The 17,223-nt window shown below is 36.1% G+C and overlaps 1 protein-coding gene across 1 annotated transcript in view; it reads left to right on the forward strand.

Moving 5' to 3' along the window:
• NUP133 (nucleoporin 133) overlaps nucleotides 1-17,223 on the forward strand; it is a 30,257-nt gene extending 13,034 nt beyond the window's left edge. Inside the window, exons 14-26 of the mRNA XM_059468171.1 lie at nucleotides 821-915; nucleotides 1,032-1,256; nucleotides 2,242-2,364; nucleotides 2,821-2,920; nucleotides 3,891-4,133; nucleotides 5,371-5,504; nucleotides 7,123-7,281; nucleotides 8,686-8,821; nucleotides 10,592-10,710; nucleotides 12,196-12,276; nucleotides 13,324-13,388; nucleotides 15,751-15,839; nucleotides 16,864-17,223. Of these exons, the coding sequence (XP_059324154.1) occupies nucleotides 821-915; nucleotides 1,032-1,256; nucleotides 2,242-2,364; nucleotides 2,821-2,920; nucleotides 3,891-4,133; nucleotides 5,371-5,504; nucleotides 7,123-7,281; nucleotides 8,686-8,821; nucleotides 10,592-10,710; nucleotides 12,196-12,276; nucleotides 13,324-13,388; nucleotides 15,751-15,839; nucleotides 16,864-17,000 (1,706 nt within the window). The 3' untranslated portion in view covers nucleotides 17,001-17,223. The remainder of the gene's footprint in view (nucleotides 1-820; nucleotides 916-1,031; nucleotides 1,257-2,241; nucleotides 2,365-2,820; nucleotides 2,921-3,890; nucleotides 4,134-5,370; nucleotides 5,505-7,122; nucleotides 7,282-8,685; nucleotides 8,822-10,591; nucleotides 10,711-12,195; nucleotides 12,277-13,323; nucleotides 13,389-15,750; nucleotides 15,840-16,863) is intronic.

Here is a 17,223-nt window from a genome sequence, read left to right on the forward strand (position 1 = left end):
AGACATGTTTTTAGCAAGAAACTTCTTTGTTCATGTATTGGTGTCTCTTACAAGTTTTAATTTGAAAGTGGCCTCAAACCTCTAGGCAGTAGCTGCCAGTTACAGAGTAGAGGCTTAGTTTGAAAGTTCATGTAAATAGTTACAGTTGGATGATGTTTTGTTGTTTGTGTGGGGCAGCCAGTTGGAAATTGTTAGGCATCACATCCTCACTATTTTCTGAATCAACTTTATTTTTAATTTGGCAGCCTGTCTGTGCTTATTCCTGACTAAAGCCAGAAATGAAAATTGATAGCTTCTTGGAAATCGTCTTGCTAAGTTTGCTCAGTGATAGCTTTTCCAAGTTTTTGTCTTGATATTATAAGCAGACTTAGTTTATACAAAAAATCTGGATGCAGAGTCAATTAGATCTATCAAATAGATTAGAGCCTGCTAACACTGTAGCTTCTAGTAGCTGTGGTCTAATGCATAATAAATTTAGCAATAGCTAGTCCACCACAAGGATAAAAATATAAGTCTGGATCCTACTAAAACTAGAATATGCTCGTGAGTTGCTATTTTAGCAACATAATGAATTGAATATTTCAGAATACTGCTGATCTAAAGATACTTTATTTCTTCTAAAAGCTTTTCTTCAGCCGTTATAGAGTTGAAAAAGAGTAAAAATAACATGGTAACCAGTATATAAATGTGTGTGCATATACTGTAAAAAGTACCAGTGTGGTACTACTATAAAAATTGACAGATTAGTTTAACTCAGAGGCACAAAACATCCAGAAATTAAGATATAAAGTGCTCTGACCTAAGATTTTACTTTTTTTAGAAGCAGCTGGTTTCAGCAACACATCTCTCATTCTTCTTCATCAGCTAGAGGATAAGACAAAAGCACACTCATTCTTCATTGAGTTTCTTCATCAGGTAAGTCCTACTGTTCTTGTGGTATCAGCACACACAGTTTATTACTTTGTCTTGATCCCTCTAGAACACTGTTTAAAGTGCATGGGGTGTTTTGTTTTGGTGTCTTTTAATAAAAGGTCGGTGTGTTTGAGCGTCTGGGCAGTTTTCCAGTGCGAGGGATGCCGATGGCCACCCGACTGCTGCTCTGTGAGCACGCAGAGAAACTGGCAGCAGCTATTGTTCTCAAGAATCACCACTCCAGGCTGCCTGAGCTGGTGAATGCTGCTATATTGATTGCATTGAACAAAAGGGAATGTGATGTTCCACCAAGCCTTACCCCTGCTGATGTGTTCTTCAGGGAGGTAAGAAACCTGCCTTTCCCGAATTACTGTATGGCCTTGCACGTAGTAAATGTTACAGTGCTTTGAAATGCACTTTGAAACTTTTCCCTGTAAAACTATAAAAGTCAATTCAAATTTACACAACTACCCTTTAAATAGGGATAATGTGGTAGTATTTTCCTCACTTTGATGTATGTACTTTTTTGTGTCTGCAGCTGAAACGCAATTTCTGACAAATTTTATGTAGCAGAAGTTACAATTTCCAACTACCCAACATGGATAAGCAATGAAAAGGACAACTGAAATTCTCTGACACATAAGATGCATGCTAAATTATAATTTTTAAGTGATGAACTGAAGATTTTGAAGCTTTCCAGGCAGGAGAGCTGCTTTGATGAGCTGTCCTGGATGAAATTATATTAGTTCAGTCACTTACAATTTTTGTCCTCTCTAACATTAGTCAAGCTAAGTTAGTTCTCCGTTTATGCTGCATTCCGGTCAAGTGCTCTGTCTGTCTTTCTTCCTTCTTAAGAAGAACTATGCACAAAACATTTATTTTTAGGAAGTTTTTTACTGCAGAGAACAATAGTTGCTAAGGGAGAAAAATAAATATAAAAGAAAACAGAAATAATAGTCTGCTATTTTAAAGCAGATATGTTATCCAGTATACTTTATGTAACAAAGATTCTGCTGCCAGATATTTCAGAAGATGATGGAGGAATATGCTTAATGGAAGTGTATGGAGTTGTCTTCAGAAATGAGGATTTTTTTCCTTTTCCTTTCAGATTTAAGTCCAGAAAGAAGGTATTTTTTTGTAGTTTTAAGTATTCGATGAACCATAAGCTGGTTATCATTATGCATTAGGTTAGTTGATACCTTTTAATATTTCTGGCTGTTTATGTGGTTTATACTAATGTACTTATTTTCTATATAGCTCTTGTCTTTCAGGTATCAGCTGATAGTGGACATGTTAGTGTTCAGTGTAACTTTTGTTTCTGTCTTCAAGGTATCCCAGATAGATTCCATCTTTGAATGCTTATTAGAAGAGGAGGAGCAAATCCTGAAAGACATGCCTATTGAATCAATTGAGTGGGCCCAGATAGTTGTCAATGTGAACAACATCATTAAGGTACAGAACTGCCTTAACCAAGATGTTTGTGGGAGGGGAAGATAAGCCTTGAAGGGAACAGAAGTTGTTGAGTGTAGCACATCCGAGTTACTGACACGTGAAAAAAAATAAATGTGCTTTTCACATGTCCATATACAGCAGGAAAGAAAAGACAACCTTGGGTGGAATTAGGGATGTTCCTTTTCCTCCTGAGCCACTGTTAAAGATAATTTGAGAAGTTGCAGCTTTGTTGGAAGTTGTGAAGTCGTGAATATATAGCAAAGATTGAAGAATTTGTGTTTGAGCCCTGAGGTTTCTTGCTCAGTTAATATGTCCCCATCTGTCCATCTGAGAAAGAGGTATAGAAAGAATGTGGATATTGAAGGAACATCTCAGAATTACAAAAGACAGCATCTTTTTGTGGTCTGTGTGTTCTGAGGTAGACTTTAAAATACTGACATCCTTACCTTTCACTAGGATATGCTACAAGCTGCCTGTCAGTATCGTCAGTCTAGAGCCTCTTTATACAAAACAGGAGAACTTCCAGAAAGAGAACCTGAATATATTCCATGGACAGGTGAGAAAATACTATTACAAGTTCATAAGTTTCAGAACAGATGAATTTCAGTCTGAATTTTAAGCTTTCTGTTAAAAGCTGCTACAGGGTTGTCAATGAGAGTAAGTGAAAATTAGGTTTTCATTTGGGGAATGAAATGGGATGAATCAATGAACTCTTAGTTTTCCAGTACTGATGATGCTTTTTTTAAAAAATTGCATTGCAAATTTGGCTGTAAAACCACAAATTTGGGAAAGAAAACTAGTTTTAGAATTTTTATAGATTTTTTTAATGCATTGGTTCTGGTTGGCAGATCTGTGGGGTACATAACATTAAAATAAATCACAAAATGTGATCCATAGCTGTTTTAAAAGGACTGATGATTCTCTACTTGCAGAAATGTTGTTTTGTTTTGATGGTTTAATAGTGTGAAAAACTATCAGAACAAATGTTCTCAGAAGCAGGCACTTTCAAATTGATGCTTAAGCTTCCTTGTAGCCTCTACATGTAAAATACTTTCGTTTAGTGCTTCTAAGACAGAAATCTTGAATTCCGTATTCCTCCTCACAAAAGCAGGACCCATGCAAACTCTTTTCATCTTGTGTTTTGATGACTATATCAAAGTATTTAAATCAGGTAAACAGAAGTCACCTTTTCCTTGTGTGTATTCTCTTACTTTGCTTAGAAATAGTGCAAGTAATTATTTTCTTCTGAAAAAAGAGCTGATGTTGGTAGCTGGCAGCATAGATCTGCATAGTTCAGGCTTTTAGTTGGCCTCAGTTTAATATGTAAAACTAGATGGGAGCAGTTGTTTATTGCTGGGCGTGGAATGATGATGGCATTACTTTGATTTTCAGAACAAAACCATTTATTGGCTTTTTTTCCCTTGTATTTATTTTATTGTACATAGTAATGTTTTTCTTTCGCTTTGCCGCAGATTGCTGTGGTGATTGGATTATTGCTTTAATGTTCCCTGTGTTGTTTTCCCCAGCCTCCAGCAGCCTGCGCGCGGCGATAGCGCGGCAGCACGGCACCATCCTGAAGGTGGTGTATCCCCAGGTGGACAGCAACCTGCGCAGCGTGCTGGCCGAGCAGCTGGTGGCACTGCTGGATTGCCTCCTGGATGGCTACGTGGCTCAGCTGAAGTCCGTGGATCGCCTGGCCGACCAGGAGCGCTACAGCAGCGTGGAAATGGAATATGTGCAGAAAAGATCCGAGCTCTTGTCCCCTCTCCGTGAGTGCTCTCCGTGGTCTTTAACACAAAGATTAAATGGTCTGTTCGATGAGGAAATGACACCAATTTGGAGTAAATGGCATCTGTGTATGAATTCTGTTTGCTTTACACAGTTGCTTCCAGAGTACAAATGGCTGGTCTATGATTTAATGAGATAATTACAAAATAAAAGCAGATTACAAGTTAGCATCCAGGACCACATTCCGTGCCTGTACCTCTTGTTAGACATCTGGGTGATTGAACTTTCGTCTTCTGCTAACTTGTTGCATTTTTCTGGCAGTTTTTTATCGTGCACTGCAGGGCTGAAAGTAGCCTATAAATGGATTCTAAATGTTTATATTGTTGCAAGCTGAGATAAACTTATATGCCTGAAAGCTTGTTATCAGTGAATAGTTACTTTTTGAAGCCAAATTATTTAATAATCATACTCATTGTTTAACATGTTGGATGTGGTCAAGTCCTGAATCAGTAAGCCGTAGAAAAGCTCCCTTTTAAAATGGAAATGAGGTAGTGTAAATGCATTTTAGTAACTTTAAAAAGTTTAAATTTTTTGGCTGAGGTAAATTATATAAATAGTGATGTGATATCTATATATATATATAGATATAGATATCACTATTTATATAATTTAATGATAATATATAACTAATGATAATATTTGAACATTCCTAGAAAAAGCTTCATCAAACTATCACTGCTCACGTTCATGGCTTCTGTTAGGTTATAAATACATTTTGTATCATTATGTTCAATCTAAGGTTCATATTTCCTTACAAACAGAACTAAGTCTTCTGCTGACTCTTACATTTTTAACTGAACAAAAAGGAAGATTCTAAATAATTTCTCTTCAATGCAAGTCCAATTATCCTTATTTATTCTGTGCCTTTTCAAAAGCCTATGGCTGCTGCTTTTTTGCTCTGTGCATTTAAGTGGCTGTTATTGTAGATGTTAAGTCATGTAATTGCATCCCCCAGTGCAAACAGCAGATGATGTTAACTTCCAGAAGAAATAGAAGACATGATGCCATTTAGTATCCCCTTTTTCCCTCTTATGCTGTGGGACAGAGGTGGTGGGTCTGTGACCGTGCATGTGCACGGGAGATTTATGCAGGAGGGGAATGTTCTTTGGGAATGTGTGAGTATCTCCTCAATTGCCACACTTGAAACTTGTTTTCATTTTTCTGGTCTCAGACAAAGGTGAGCTCCTTTGATAAAACTTCTTTTTCTTGGTCACTTAGTTTCCCTGGGACAGTACCAGTTGGCATCTGCTTTAGCAGAGAAGTACTGTGACTTTGATATCCTGGTGCAAATGTGTGAGCAGACAGACAACCAGGCCAGATTGCAACGCTACATGACTCAGTTTGCAGATCAGGCAAGTCTCTTCTATTTCCTTTAGCTAGTGTTTCATAATAAGTTTGTACCTGAAATGTTGCAAAATTTATTATTTCTTTCTGGGGTTTCTTTTCCTGATTTTTTTTTAATGCTTATGTCATTATGTATACATACAGGAGTGATGTGGAAAATTGAAGTCGATATTCACTGTAAAATATTCAGTGGAGTATTTTACATTGAGAAGGCAAAGCTAGCCAGCAGAAATAAAGGTACTGCCTGTATGGGCAGTGCCTTTTTATGGGACCTTTTTGTGCCCCAGACATGTTTTCTCACTCTTAGCGTTTTGTGATTTCTTCACTCAGGTGCTGTTGTCATTACACTGTTGTTTTATTAAACTAACATAATATAAAATGGAGGATAATTTCCAAAAGAGATGAAATTGTTAAACGTATACATAGAAAAGTAATTAATGTGTTAATATAAAAGTAGTTAGGAACAGTAGGATGGTAGGGCTGTTGCTTTGGGGTTTTTTGCATTGTCCTGCTACATATTTGTTGGATGGTTTTCCCACTGTATGTTAAAAACTAGTGTAAAAAGTAAGTGTGCTGAAATATTAGAAAGCTTAAGGAAAAGGTGGTAGAGATTACTCAAAATGTGTGGGACTAAAACAAAAAGGTGTTAATTTGAGAACTGGTGAAATGAGTTTGTTTAGCTTTCCACAACTATTGGGGAAAGAGAAATCCTGCAGTCTACATGTTTCCTAGTAGAGTACATAAAGATTGTTTAAATGACAAAAACCAGAAGTATCAGTAATAGACAGAAATTACAGCAAACGTTTTAAATAGTGCATCTTAAAATACTCATCCTGTCTGTCAAAGTGGATAAATTACCATTTTTTTTCCTCTTCAAATGCTTTATTTTAAAGCAGAAATTAAAAACTTCCTGAAAAGAAGTTACTGTGGCAAATATAGAGCTGAATAGATAAATCTAATGGATAGGCTATCAGACTGATAGCCTCTTCAGACTTCATTTTTAAATTGTTAATGCAATTAAAATTTAGCGTTACTCCAATATTGTCCTGAAAAGACTAAATTGAATTTGGAACAGAAATCCTGGTTAGTTATTTCACATTCAAGTTTTTGAGGATAAAATAGGGTGTTTGTTTCTTTTTAAAAAAGAGAGGTTATTTTAAACAATGTCTGAGAGAAGGAAGGTTACAGGTTAATTTGTAGGTAGGAGGCAATGTTTCAAAACCAGTGACAGCTGAAGTAGACTTGTTTATGGAAGGAAATAGTAAGCATGGAGTTTCGAAGGAGGCAAAGAAACAGGTCTGAAAATGAGACAAGAAGAATTAGGTTTTATGTAATTCCTGTTCATGTGTATTAACATGAAGAATTTGCTTTTGGCACTTCCATCACTTTAATTGAAGGATTCTGTGTTTATCAGCATCTGTTGCAGAGAGCTCATGAATGCTTTAAGCACCTGTTAGGACTCTTAAGGGGATTTTATCAACACCGTAATTTCTGTCATGTGTGTGTGTGGCTTTATCAAGAAGGTTCTTACTATTTTCTTACTAATTGTATTTTATAAAGCGCTTAGAAGGCAAGCCAGATATGAAATGTAACTTTTAAATTTGTTCATATTTCTGTTATGTTCAGAACTTCTCAGATTTCCTGTTCCGCTGGTATCTGGAAAAAGGAAAGCGAGGAAAGCTGTTATCCCAGCCTATTGCTCAGCATGGACAGCTGGCCAATTTCTTGCAAGCACATGAACATCTGAGCTGGTTACATGACATCAATAGCCAGGATTTGCAAAAGGTGGGGTTTCTTAAATACAGCCAAATGGAAATACCCCATGTTGAACAGGTCAGGTACATATTCAAGTAGGTAATTTACTGAGTTATGACTCTTCCCCATCAAAAGGCAGCTTGTCCAGGTGAGTTACGAGAAAGATTGCAGATAAAATAATTTGGTACTTTTGTAGTACCAAAAGCCTCCCTTCAGGCACCATCTGGTATCTCTGGTAAGTCACTGCACTATGTAATGGAAATTAGGGCTGCTTTTCATCCCTGGCTGGTGGCTAGTACTTCTTACTGAGGAAGTTTGGTTTGGCTACATGATCGCAACTTTGATGGAATTGGGGATTTATAGGGAATATCAATAGCATTATAATATTGTCCAGCCAGGGAAAAACTGAAACTTCTCTTTCAAGACTAACATCTTAAAGCTAAGGAGTTTGGAGGTATCATGAAAGTACAAAAGCTGTTGGTAACTTTAATCACTTACATTCATAGTTTAAAGTATTTTTAATAGCAAATGTGCATGTGGATATATTAATGTGGCATTGTTTTTAAACGTGATCATTTGTTGTCTTCTGGACTTTCAATTTGCATCACCTCTTCTTCCTGGTCAGTCTTTCCATCATTCTGCTAGACTTAAAAATGCATTTCATTTAACAGTTAAAACTATTTCAAATAAAAAATGGCTTCTTTCAATCCACATGCACGTTTGTTAAGCATGAAAGCCATGGAAACATTTATCCTGCTGCAAATTAATGTTCATAGAATAGCTGTATCCCTCTTATACAAACAAAAAAAGTCCCAGTCACCAACCCCAACCAAAACAAATAAAAACCACTCTGAGAATATTGTAATATTCCATTTGTGTCAATTGAGGTTTTCTGTGTCATGTCAAAGCACTTTGAAGAGGGGGTAAGGATTCTAAAATATACATTTAATTCTGTGTAGATAGTTTATTTCTGAGTAAGTGCTCAGAAACTGTTCCTTTGTCTGATAAACAAATTCTTGCCTCTGTATTTGGTTACTGCAATTCTTGTTTTTCAAATTCTCAAATTAACAGGTAAAAACAATCTCCATGAAGAAGTGCTCTGTCAAAACATATTTGCCTGGCTTTTACTGCAAAGAATTTAATTAGATCCTAAAAATACAATATGTGAAGTTGCAGTTTATCCTTTGAGAATGCAGTAGGTTTTTTTTTTATTTGCAATGAAAAGATTTTTTAAATGTTTTGCTGAAAGAGAGAGCATCTTCTTGGAGGCTGTAATGCAGAGTTTCACTGTACAAATTGTACAACTTTTAAAATTAAGGGTTATAGTATTGCAAACAATAAATAGCTGTGAGACTTCTGTTCAGATAAAATTCTTATCTGTTAAACATCTAATCCTAATTTACAAAACTGATTTCTAATCTGTATTTATTTTAGGCTCACAGAACGTTGCAGACTTTAGCAAATATGGAGACACGATATTTTGCAAAGAAGAAAACACTTCTTGGCTTGAGCAAATTAGCTGCACTGGCATCAGACTTCTCGGAAGACATACTACAAGAGAAAATAGAAGGTAAGAAATAAAAACAGGACAAAGTGAAGGAAAGACTTACTAAATTACTGAATTAGAATCCCATTAATTTTGGAGATTGATTTTTCTATGTTGAGGGTGCTGACTTAGTGTGGTAAGGATTAATAGGCTGATGATTTTGCTCATTTTAGGAAGCGCAAGGAAGACAGTGTGAGGCAATAAACTGAGTGTTCACTTTCATATGTGAGTTAGGACTAGGAGCATGGCAAATCTGTACCTTTCCACTTTTTCTACTAACATGTATACTATTGGCAGAAATAACAAGCTGCACCTGTACTTTGAGAAGTGGCTGAAAGTTGTCAGCCATTCACACTGAATGTATTTTAATGAATCTACATTTTATATTTCAGATGCAAGGTAAAAATTAGTAATTTCTTAGAGCCCGTTTATAGAATGGCTTTCACTTTTGAATTATTCTCAAGTCCTGAAGCTCTTAGGCTATACAAGGAAATCCTGTAACTGTAGTGCAGTAATGCAGTTGCAAAAATATACAGTTGTGATCAAGAAATGCTTTCTCAGGGTTTTGCTTTTTATGTAGGAGGGTTACGATGACAGTGTTTCACTGTACTCTATCTGAAATTATGTGAACAGGAAAAGTACAAATATCTATCCTGCTTCATTACCAAGTGCAGTGGTTTCACTGCTCTGCCATTCCTACCCCTTTGGAAAATACTGTTTGTGTGGCACATGTGCTGTGAGTTTGAGAAAAAGGAATTTTGCAGTACTGGTTAAAGGATTCTGGCCACCAGGGGGAGGCTTTGGAATATGACTCAGGGTTTCTGCTCAAGCTTACTTAACCATACTTACCAAGCATATTTAACCATCTATGTAATGAATAATTCTTATATCCTGTTGAAAAAGCCTGGTAATAATTACGTTAAGTAGGCTTTAAAAATTATTTTTAGCTCATAATAATAATGTATTATCTGCTTTTTAAGTTGTATAGCATTGCGTGAAATCTTGAAGTTTAAATCTGTTTTTTATCACCGTGAAAATGCCTATACTGATGTGAAGAATCTCACCTTTAAATAGGAAAGTTTAAAAGTAACAAATGAGATAATCAAAGCTTTATTTCAGTTTCTGCTTCATTACACATTTCTGTGTGGCACATGATGTAGTTATTAAAACTTAAACTCTTCATGTATCACTTTCCTGTTGATAAAGAAAGACTAATTATTTCTGCTACATTTTGCTTATTCCTCTAAACAGATAAAATGCTCCACAGAATTATTTTCCCTATTCTAACAGGCAGTGAAAGTTAGTGGGAAGGGCAGGGTTCATATAGTATGGTTGATATTATTCCATTTTGGATGTCTCAGACTAGCAAGTTTCTCATCCTAAAGCAGCTCATACTGGCAAGTATAAAACAGTCAAAAATTGAACAGTTCATGAGATGGGATATGTCCATGGCACAGCTACCTCAAGTTGCAACCAACTCATTTTCCTGTGCAGTGCAACAGCTTCCACCCAATTCTTTGTATTAATTTTGAAGTTTTGGGGCAAAATTAGAGTTATGCATTTTCATTACACAAGGGACATGAGTGGAAAGTAAGAACTGGTTCCCTGGGAAGGCAGTATTGAAGTGGAAGTATTTCTGTACTTTGGGAACGTGGATGAGAGTCCAAAGAGAATGCTTCATAACATACGCTTGTAGGCTTGAATAATATTGTGCTTGACAGTTGCTGTTGTGCCACAAAATTTATTATTACATTTTAGTAACATGAAACATTCATTTCCTTAAATGACTACAAGAAATATCAGAGCAGGAGCGCTTTTTGTTACATCAGGAGACACTTCCCGAACAACTCCTGGCAGAGAAGCAGTTGAACCTCAACGATATGCCAGTACTGTCTGCATCTCAGCTCATTGATGTAAGTGTCCCATGTTGTCTTCATTACACAGGTACACTTCCAGTGTGTTTTCTGCCCCTTTGTGGTCAAATAAATCAGAAGGTCACAGCTGCCTTTATCCCTTATATAACTTGCTAAGCACCTAAAGATCTGATCTATGAATTAGTTTGACTTCACTTAGTTTCTACCAGCAAACATCAGAATGATGGGTTTGGTCCTAGTTTTTTTCTGTTGAATGTGTGCTTTGGAGTGCTGCTGCAAGAAAAAGCAAATCAGATCAGTGCCAGAAGTTGATTTACTGGTCTAAACAAGGTTTTGGATGTGAGACACCAAAGGATATTTTTACCTTCCTTTGCATTCTTGGTAGGGCAGAAGTTGGAAGGCAGAATGAACAAACACTTCTACCCTAGTGGAGAAGGATGCTGCAAGATAGAAAAAGGAAGTACTAGAAGCAGGAAGAGGCTTTTGATCACCTGTTGCAAAGAGGCACCAGAAGTCTTTCTACTTTTATTTTCTTTTACAAAAATCCAACCCCTCATGAAACAAAAATTAGCATTGTTCCAGTACTGGGATGAGTGATAGTGCTGATTCCTTTTTCACACTCCTTTCTGGGATCAGCCAGGAACCAGTAACCTTACCGATTCTGCCTTGTTTGCCACATTTTTTACCATCCACATAAAAAATACTCCGCGAATAACAGCAATACATTGTAAAAGAAGTCACTTATATCTGGGTGTCAATATTTCTGTATTTTTCTGTAATCCTGTGGAAAATCAAAGGCTAGCATGTAAACAAGCTGCTTGTTTACATTCTGGTCATTTTCTTAGAACTGTGCTAATAGCAGATTGTGAAGTGCTTACCTGTGTCTTTAAGTAAGGCTATCTGTGGGATTAGGGAAGGGTAGGAAGTGTCAGTCAGGACTTGGCAAGTGCTGGCACCACAACAGTTTTCCTTCTGAATTCTCTCTTATTGTCAAACTAGTGTTAATACTTGCTACTTGCAATGCAAAAATGAAACTCAGAAAGCGTAAATTAAAATAGTGCTAATGTTAATTTTTCTTTGAAGCACTAATTTATAGTTGGGTGATATGAAATACTGAGGGGAACTTGTTGTTTTTAAGGGGTGAAAGGCAGCACATGTGCTGAAGTTCTGCTTTGAGCTTAATTACCGAAATAATTCGGAGAGCTTATTTGTGGAGCTGAGCTCTGCCTACAGTAGTCCAGGAATGTTACAGCCTTAAATGGCACTTAAATTTGAAACCCAGCAGCCTTGTATCCAGTATCATTTGTCCACAGGCCATTGTCACGTAGGTGGAATGCTGCTCTAAAACCTTAAGTATATTCCTTACTATAAAAATACTAGCGGTTGAATCAAGACATATTTTCATGAGAAGGTCATGTAAGTCAAAAATATGTGGTGGTCTTCCCACAGTGGGTTGTCTCTGATACCAGTTACGTTAGTTTGTAGGCTAAAAATAATTCTCCATGTTAATCTCTGATTTCATAGTTGTTCATATGTGATGAGAACAGAAGAGCCAATGAATATGACTTCAAGAAAGCGCTTGATCTGCTGGAATATATTGATGAGGTAGGAAAACTTTTTGAAGGATTTCTAACCTAGAGACTTTTTTATTATTATTTAAGCTAGGGTGGTGCATCTGTAGTTAATTAACATATTAGTTTAGTGTATGGTAATTAAAGCAACCCCAATGTGTTTTTTCAGTTTGTTTTTAAGTCATTGGAGGCATAATGCCAAATGTAGTTTAGATAATTTAAGAAAAATTACACTCTTCATCTTCACTTCCCATTTATAGTCTATAGTTTCTTTTTAGAGCCTCGCTTCCCTACAGGCTATCTCCAAACAGGACAAAGATTAACTTGTTTTCATAGTTCAGTTCTTGTGTCTTCCCTCTTGACAGTTTCACTGACTGTCATGAGGTAATGTGGGATAGTCACCACTTTCTAACATGTAAATAGCTTTGAACCACAGATTTGCCATATGCTTTTTTCCAATTGTATTCTTTTTCCTTCTCAATAAAATAAATGTTACTCTAAACCCATGCAACTTCAAATTTTTTTTTCCCAGAGGTATTAAAATTCCTAACAACTTATGTAGAACCATTCAGCACAAATCAGAGGTGGTGGTTTCTGTGCAATGCCGAAACTTCCCTTTTCAAATCAAATGTATATCTTTGAAAACATTTACTAATGTATTTGTATAAGATATGTCCTAATGTGGACACTAGTGCATGTTATGGCAAGTTAGCTTTGCCATACCAAAAAAAGAGCTTTGACTCTACTCATCATATAGCGCATGGTAAAATAAAATTTGCCTAGAATACAATGTTTTACAAATTGGTTTTTTTTTGCCCTTTTACAAGCTGTGTTAGTTGGTTGTCAGCAGTCAAATGATGCTGTAGAAAGTCAGAATCCAAGATTTCAAATGAAAACAAACAGTGTTTGGTGTTTCAGAAGTCCAATCAGATCATCTGTTAAGGCAGCATTTGTTAAAAATTGCATTTGGTGATTGAAGAATCTAATTCATTGGTACAATCTGCATGATAGTGTGATTATTTCTTTGTAAAAAACCCTAGAATTTTAATATGCCTGTCTTTTCACCTTATATGAATTGAAGGAAGAAGAAGTGAATGTAAATGATCTTAAACTCAAAATTCTCTGTAAGGCTCTCCAAAGAGATGGGTAAGTATAAATATAAGTTCCTGAGACACAGCTCTTCCAGAATTATATCTTAATGCACTATTCTCTAACTCACAAAAAATACTTAATTTCAGAGGATAAGGTTAGTAAAGTATAATGTGTCTGATCAGAACATGTATTCTTATTTGAAAAGTGAGACTACAACAAAAAAAAATCTGCAGTACTTTGTTGGTGTATCTCACTGGCAACCTACTGTGCAGTCCTGGCACCTGATGCAGAAATGAACCCATGCAGCTTTTAGGTTTTGTTCTTGAACCCTTTCCTGAAGTAAAAGAAGTGACCAATGCTGAACTTTAACCTTTTTTTTTCCTTTGAAGCATCTCAAGTAGAAGCTTTTTAATAAGATTACATAGGCAGAGGTCACTCCTGCAAGCTTTTATTTCACTTGGATTTTACCATTGAACCACACTGGCAGTTTCATGACCTTTTTGAGTTAAAACTGCATTTTTGGTTGTAAGAGATCAAAGCCTTAGAAAAGCCACTCTTGTGGATGTTTAAAACCAAATACAGGCAGAATCCAGTTGGTCACAGGGATCTTCTCATCAAGCAGTGGTACTGTTCTCTTTCCCAGGTTAAATAACACAAGTGGCATTTCCTCCCTTTTCTTTCCAACTCTCAAAGTCTCCTGACTTTCCTAACTCCCACCTATGTTCCAAGAGGAAGCTAAGGAAGAAAAGATGAGGAGAGAATACATTCCAAATGCACTGTGCCGTTTGTGATTAAAATGGAAATAAGCAGCATTTGGATTGGATTCACGCTTATGCATAGGATAGATTCCAAATGGCAGTGGTGTCTAGGAAATAATTCCTAATTGCATGGCTAAGTTATGTCCATGTATAACACAAATCATAAGCAGAGAGAGGTTCACACTATTTCAAGTGTTTTCCATTCCTGTAATTTTAAAGGCAGAAGAATTCAGAGCTCATGCATGGCACCAGTCCAGTTATTGGTTTATGATTTATCTACCCTGGACAAGCACAGGGTTTTGAATGGGATATTTTAACGGTTCAAACACGTACAATGGTGACAAGATTTTGGCCACTCTGGCAGATAAGCAGAGGCAATTTGAGATACAGACTCTACACTGGATAGTGGGTAGAAAACTTGATGTCCCAGCTGAGTTTCCAGTCCAGCAAGGCTCACAAAGGCTTACAGTAAGGTGGTGTTAACTTTCATCTGTGTGCAAAAGTAAACATTAGAGATGTGACAGTTCCTACTTTTGAGGATGGCCTGTGGTTTCTAACTTGAGGGCTACAGATGGTGAGAAGGTTCTTGGGTAGGATGGAAAGCCTTACTGAGTCAGCTCCTGATGCTCTGCTTGTGTCCTTACTGTCCTCCTCTGTGCCCAAGGGGAGAAAATCCCCCTTCCCTCCCTCCTTTCCTCACATTCTTCCCAGTGGAATTAAAGATGTAATCCTAGACATTTAGGAGCTGAAGAGACATCCAGGGTAAAACCAGTGAAGTACAGAGCATTTGTCAATAATAGCTTCTGGATCTAGATTCAGATCTGTTATAGGCATGTCCCACAGGCCTGTGGTAGTTTAGGGCGTGATATGAGAACCAGTTTTGTCTGACAGCTTAGCACATGGAACAGGAAATTTTAACAACTGAAAGGTTAGAATCACAGCAAAACAAGTTAGGTTGGTGTTGAGTTTAAGCTGGAGCATATAAAGCTCTGCAAGGATGAAAAATTGTCATTTAAAACAATCTTCCTCTTAGAAAAATCTGTTTGGGATTTTTTTTTTAATCACAGATGAGACTGGTATTCATGAGTCATTTAATCACAGAGTAGATAACCTTTGTTTTGTGATTGTGTGTGTTGTTACAGGCCTGCAGCTTAGATCTTGCAATTTTTCCCCATTTCTTTTCTCAGTGTTTGATATTTGTTTCGTTTTGATTTTTTTTTTCACACTGGAAAATTGCTTCTCTTGCTTTATTCTACCAAAATTACTTTTGTCGCCTCAGTTGTAAAATATAATTGCGCACAATAGGTAGTGCTTATCTCAATGGATAATACTTCTGTATTATCAAAGAAATAATGTTGTTTTGTTGTGATTTTTAATGGTTTTAAAAATGGGAAACATTTCTGTTTTCCTTCTAACTAGACTACATTGTAGTAGAGCAGTTTTGTTCCAGTTTTACTGGAATAATGACTAATTAACACAAGGTAGAAAAAAAACCTCTTGCTTTGAGCTATAACCAAGCACATAATGCTTCCATATGGACATGTATTAATCACCTTTGATAATTTATCAACTTTTCCGGTGATTTGGGGTTTTTCTTGTTAGTGTTTCTATTATTTTGTTTGTGTAATTCTTTCCTAAAATTATTCTTTGACTTGCAGATGGTCCTATTCAGATGGTAGAGATGATCCAATTGAAGCATCTAAAGATAGTATATTTGTGAAAATACTACAAAAACTGTTGAAAGAAGGTAAAGTGTACTTAAATATAATTGAATGAAATTGTTGTTTCAAAAGCTGCTTAAGATCAATATGTAAAAAGTAGCATTATTAGATTCTCAGAGTAATAAAAAATTCATTCCACTAGGCAGTTAAAATCATTTGAAGCTAATTCTATCTCTGTAAGCTGTTCAGGGAGATAAGAGATGAGCAGATTTCTTGGTTGTAATCTTAGTATCTTTAAGTTATTTGCTCAGTAGAGCACTGAACACATTTTTAGCAGTTGCTTACTATTCAGTAAAGTTGGTCTTCTGGGGGTAAATATGTCTCTTCTGTAAGGTACAGCATTAGTAACTAATTGACTGTCACTCAGTAGAACTTAATCTATTTTAGCCAATTTTTTTTGCTTTTGTTTTTTTCTTTCCAAAAGCCAAACCAAAAAAAATACACCTCCCATTCTCCATTTAAAGCTGACTATAGGAAGTTATGGCCGTGGAATTTACAGCTGGAGGAGGGAGGGAGAGAAGGGAAGCAACTGGGAGTCAAAGCCTGTTTCAAATATTACTGCATAGAAACTTTTTGCAGAACACATAAGGCTTCATGTGAAAAACACAAAACTTAAGTACTTCAGAAAAGTTCCAGTTTTGTGTGTTCAATCCTGTCAATTCCCTTGCATTCTTTTAAGACTTGCACACCCTATGCTGGAACTGTTGCAATTGATATATAGTTATTGTATGACTGAGCTTTCTTTTTTCTTGCCTTTCTTTTATTTTTATTTATTTTACTTTGATGAAGTGCTGTGTAAGGACTTGGATTTATGGTTTAATCATTGAATTACTGAACTCTAGATAAAAAAAAAAAATTAACTCTGTTTTACAGGCTACTTAAGCTATATTGTATTTCTTGACGTGTATAATAGAGTCAGAGCTTCCCAATTCCAAAAGAGTAATTTAGCTGTGAGGCAGGCAGGGTGTTTACTTAAAAATTATATTAACTGCTAATGCAAAGTACTTCAATCAGAGATATAATAATTGTTTTTTTTTTTTTGTTTTGTAGGAGTTCAGTTAAGTGAGTATTTACCAGAGGTGAAGGACTTGCTTCAAGCAAATGAACTTGGCAACTTGAAATACAACTCTTACTTTGAATTTGTGTTAAAAGCAAACTATGAACTCTATGTTCAGGGACAAGCATGATTCTCACTGGGATTTTAAAATATTTTTTCTAAAGAACTCTTAAATTCATGTTTACTTTTTTATATTCTGTTTGGTTTTTTGCTAAAGCTTTGTGATAAAGTCTGTATGCGTAATAATACATGGTCTTGAATGTATAGACATTGATGCTTTAGTCAAGGCACACAGAGTTGTGTTTTCAGGTGAAATAAAAATAAAGTTTTAATTTTCTGTGCCTTTCATAAAA

The sequence above is a fragment of the Ammospiza nelsoni genome, chromosome 3, assembly GCF_027579445.1.
Source record: "Ammospiza nelsoni isolate bAmmNel1 chromosome 3, bAmmNel1.pri, whole genome shotgun sequence".
In the NCBI taxonomy this organism is placed as follows: Eukaryota; Metazoa; Chordata; class Aves; order Passeriformes; family Passerellidae; genus Ammospiza; species Ammospiza nelsoni.